The sequence below is a fragment of the Danio rerio genome, chromosome 10, assembly GCF_052040795.2.
Source record: "Danio rerio strain M-AB ecotype USA chromosome 10, GRCz13ab, whole genome shotgun sequence".
In the NCBI taxonomy this organism is placed as follows: Eukaryota; Metazoa; Chordata; class Actinopteri; order Cypriniformes; family Danionidae; genus Danio; species Danio rerio.
The window spans coordinates 36,232,310-36,236,342 of NC_141030.1; the positions used below are offsets into that span (position 1 = coordinate 36,232,310).

General features: G+C 36.7%; 1 protein-coding gene across 3 annotated transcripts in view; it reads right to left on the reverse strand.

The window, feature by feature from the left end:
* The window catches only part of uvrag (UV radiation resistance associated gene), a 225,592-nt gene extending 224,264 nt beyond the window's left edge, over positions 1-1,328 (reverse strand). For 2 of the 3 annotated variants that reach the window (XM_087269117.1, XM_087269118.1), the window contains exon 1: positions 985-1,309. In XM_087269117.1, the coding sequence (XP_087125243.1) occupies positions 985-1,092 (108 nt within the window). In that variant the 5' untranslated portion in view covers positions 1,093-1,309. 3 annotated transcript variants of the gene reach the window in all.
* Between the last annotated feature and the right edge of the window lie 2,705 nt (positions 1,329-4,033).

The following is a 4,033-nucleotide window of genomic DNA, read 5'->3' on the forward strand; positions in this document are numbered from 1 at the left end:
AAAAAGCATGTAAGAAGGTCGGCAGAGTGGCTTTTTGGTTTCTTTTCATGGGCATCACAGCCACTAGTTCCCCATGTTTGATAGTCATTGGCTAATGTGCTAATATGATTTCACTATTTAGAATTAGCTGAATATTCTGAAATTATATTATTATGAAAGGGCAACACAGTGGCTCAGTGGTTAGCACTGTCGCTTCACACCAAGAAGGTCACTGGTTCGAGTCCCGCCTGGGTCAGATGGCAATTCTATGTGAAGTTTGCATATTCTCCCCGTGTTGACTTGGGTTTCCTTCATGTGCTCCTGTTTCCCCCCCAGTGTCCAAAGACATGCAGTATAGGTTGAATAAACTAAATTGTCTGTATATGAGTGTGTGAATGAGTGTGTATGGGGGTTTCCCACTACTGGGTTGCAGCTGAAAGGGCATCCGCTATGTAAAACATATGCTGGATAAGTTGGCGGTTCATTCCACTGTGGCGACCCTTGACGAATAAAAGACCAAGCAGAAGGAAAATTAATGAATTAATAATATTATAAACTTTACCTCGATCAATGACATCATATACCGCCATTCACCTCAATGCTGTCAGAAAAACTGCACTTCACTCCATAGGACAGCATCACTAACACCTTTCCCAACAGTTTTAAAGATGAATAATAAACATCACTAAGCTCTGTTGTCTAATGTATGCATGTATGTTTATTTTTGCACCCATAATAACAAGACCAAGCAATAACAAGCCACACATTAGCTTCTGTAAACCCATACCAGCATATCAAACAAACAAACCAGCGCTTTATACACAGCGCTTCGAAAATGTATATTATAAACCTCATAAAAGCTGACCTGAGCTGGACTGGACATGGAGGCCCAGTGTTATGATGATCATCATCCGGTGACATGTGACACATGCACGCGCAGAGCCGCTACACATTTACACATTATAGACATGATGCTGATTATATGACATGATGCTGCAGGTGTACCTGTTGTGATGTGAGCTCCACATGCAGGACTCTGGAAGATGTCGCTCCGGGGTTGCCGCTGACAGATCCCGCGGACACCGAGAGATCCCGACCGGCGATGGAGTTCATCCTTTTACGGTACTACAAGCTATCCCGTCATTCAGTCAACACAGCTCAGCCCAATAGGCGACTAAATTGGATACTGTCCCAGTCCGAATATGCTTCCCAAAACGTGCAGACGTATACTAAAAAGCACTATAAGCACGCTTTAACACGACTGCTTGGGTCCCAGCGGCGATATAAACAAAGTAAGTCCTGCCTAGGAGGAAGCCATTACCGCGACCTTGATCGGCAAACCCTCGCGTGACGCCCATTGGCTGAGGAAGCTGTCAATAAAAGAGATGTTTGGTGACGTTGAAGAATAATCTAGGTCGATTGGTGTTGGGCTTGTCGATCACAGGGAAAAGGGCGGGAGGAGGCCTTTAGAAACTCACGCTGCGCTGTGTTCGTACAAATATGAGGAAGTGAGGGGGACGTAATCTCAACGGGCGGGTTGTTGAATTTAACCGTTTTTTATTATTTTAGTTTTAGTATTATTTTGGGGATGATAAGCATGTTATTGATACGAGCGTAAAATGTGTGACGTGATATAAGACTGTGAGTTACTTTATAATAATAACGAAAGCAGCATGGTTCGCTGAACAAAGAAAGTAGTTTTAATTATCATAACCAGGCTAATTGGTGAGTATATTATTTTATATTACGTTATTAGTAGTAGTAATAGTAGTTAAATAAATAAATAAAATATTAATTCAAAATAAAAAATAATATCTAAACCACAAGAGGGCGCCATTGCCTAAGCTTTTTTAGATTAGCAGTCTTTAGCATGAATTTTTGTTTTAAGTGCAAATAATATATATTTCACCCTAATATTTGGGTCCTTGTGGGTCTATTAAATTAAATCAATCATAGAATGTGCTCCTCTGAGAGTATAGCTCCAACCCCAATTAGACACCTCAACCAGCTACTCAAGCTAGCATACTAGAAACATATTGGCAGCTTGGCTATTAAACTCTGAAACTAAACTTTGCAGGACACCGGCCCTCCAGGACAGAATTTGTTCCCCCTCCTTTAGATGGACTCTGTATCTCCCTTTCTGTGTATCCATGACCATCAAGTGGGCTGAGTCCAGATGCACATCAAAGGGCTGCAGCCCTGCAGAGTTTTGTTTTCTGCTATATATATATATAATAAGGTTCTAGCTGACATTTTTGTCAGAATTGAGTTTTTTTACATATTCTCATTAAATGATATTTACATTTTAAGACGTTTTATTTAAAAAAAAACAAATGTTACACATTGTTTGCTATTGAATGCAAAAAACTTTGAAGCTTAATATCTCAAAATCATTCAGAAAACAGATAGAACCTTATAATTCCAAGGAAGGTGACTATATATATATATATATATATATATATATATATATATATATATATATATATATATATATATATATATTATGGTGATAACTATACATTTCTGCACATTCCCTTCCATAGGATGTTATTGTTTTAACAAAAGTGGTCTAACTGCACAATGTTGCCCTGAGGCAACAAATGAAAAACTACAGTTTTAGTACATAGATAACAAAAAGTATCTTTTCTTAATCAAATATGCTCCACATATCCATGCACAACACACATATTGTTAATATAAAGATAATTAAATTTTAATTTATGTTAAAAATGTAAATCTATCTTATGTTCTGCTGGCAGTGTGCTCAAGCAGGCTCTTTTGCCTCGAGAAGGAAGGTTAAATACACATCCACCTCAAATTTCATTGGTCACAAACTTATTATTCCACTTTTTTTGTGATATTTTATTTTTAAAAATGTAAAGGAAGGGTTTTGTGGGCTAAAAAACATTTTCTTTTGCCTGAGGGCAACACCATGACATAGAGGGTTAGATTAGATTCAACTTTATTATCATTACAAATGTACAAGTACAAGGCACCAAAATGCAGTTTAGGTCTAACCAGGAGTACAATAGCAGCAAATGCAGGATACAAGTATAAGTTATATAGTGCAGTTATAGAAAAACTATAGTGATATTTACAGATGGATATACTATAAACATTAGGTTTTATTCATGTATTCAGGTTAAGAATTGATGGGGGGTTTGGGGGGGGATTGACCCCCTAATAAATGCTTAACCCCCCAACCACACATCACAAAACTGCACACTACTGTATATGAAGAGTTCAGATGCAAAAAACCATCTGAAATTTTCCTCTAAAATTAGCATTCTTCTCAGGCTCCTATGTCTTGATTCTGTAATTTCACGTTTATGGCAAAGAATGTTTTTTTTTTCATCGATTTTTAACATAAAATAACTGAACATAAACATAAGAGGCAGAGAAAAACGCTCATCTTCATATGTACTGTATATCAGTATGAAATCTGCAAATAATTAAATCTTTAAATATACATATTACACATTAATTTTCTTTACAGAATTTGATATATGTAAAAGAAATATCTTAGCAGAAGTCAGTGACCCACATCTTTCATTCATGTCTGTTTTAACCACCTCACCGATATAAGCCAATGAAATAAGAGCTTTCCGTTACACCTCTATTTCTGGGCCCCAGATATTGATTCCTGTACACACACACACACACACACACACACACACACACACACACACACACACACACACACTATGAGCACATGTTGATTTGTTAATAGGCCTAAGAATAAAGCTACATAAATCTGTAATAAATCTTATAATGTGTCTTAAAGGCACATTATTTGGAAACTCAAAGGTATATTTGAACATATTTAAATTATATAGCCGCCATTTGATTTTATAGTCTTATCTATTGATCAATTGTAACACATATCTTACATGACCCATGAACTTTGGACTAATAATCTGTAACTGTTGCATAAATCTATGTCTAATTTTCAGTGTAATCAAAAACTATGACTGGATTTAAATATACAGAGTAAGCAAACATTTGCTGTTGTGTCAAGGACAGTGGTGTGGTTTAACAAAAGACAAGCGCATCA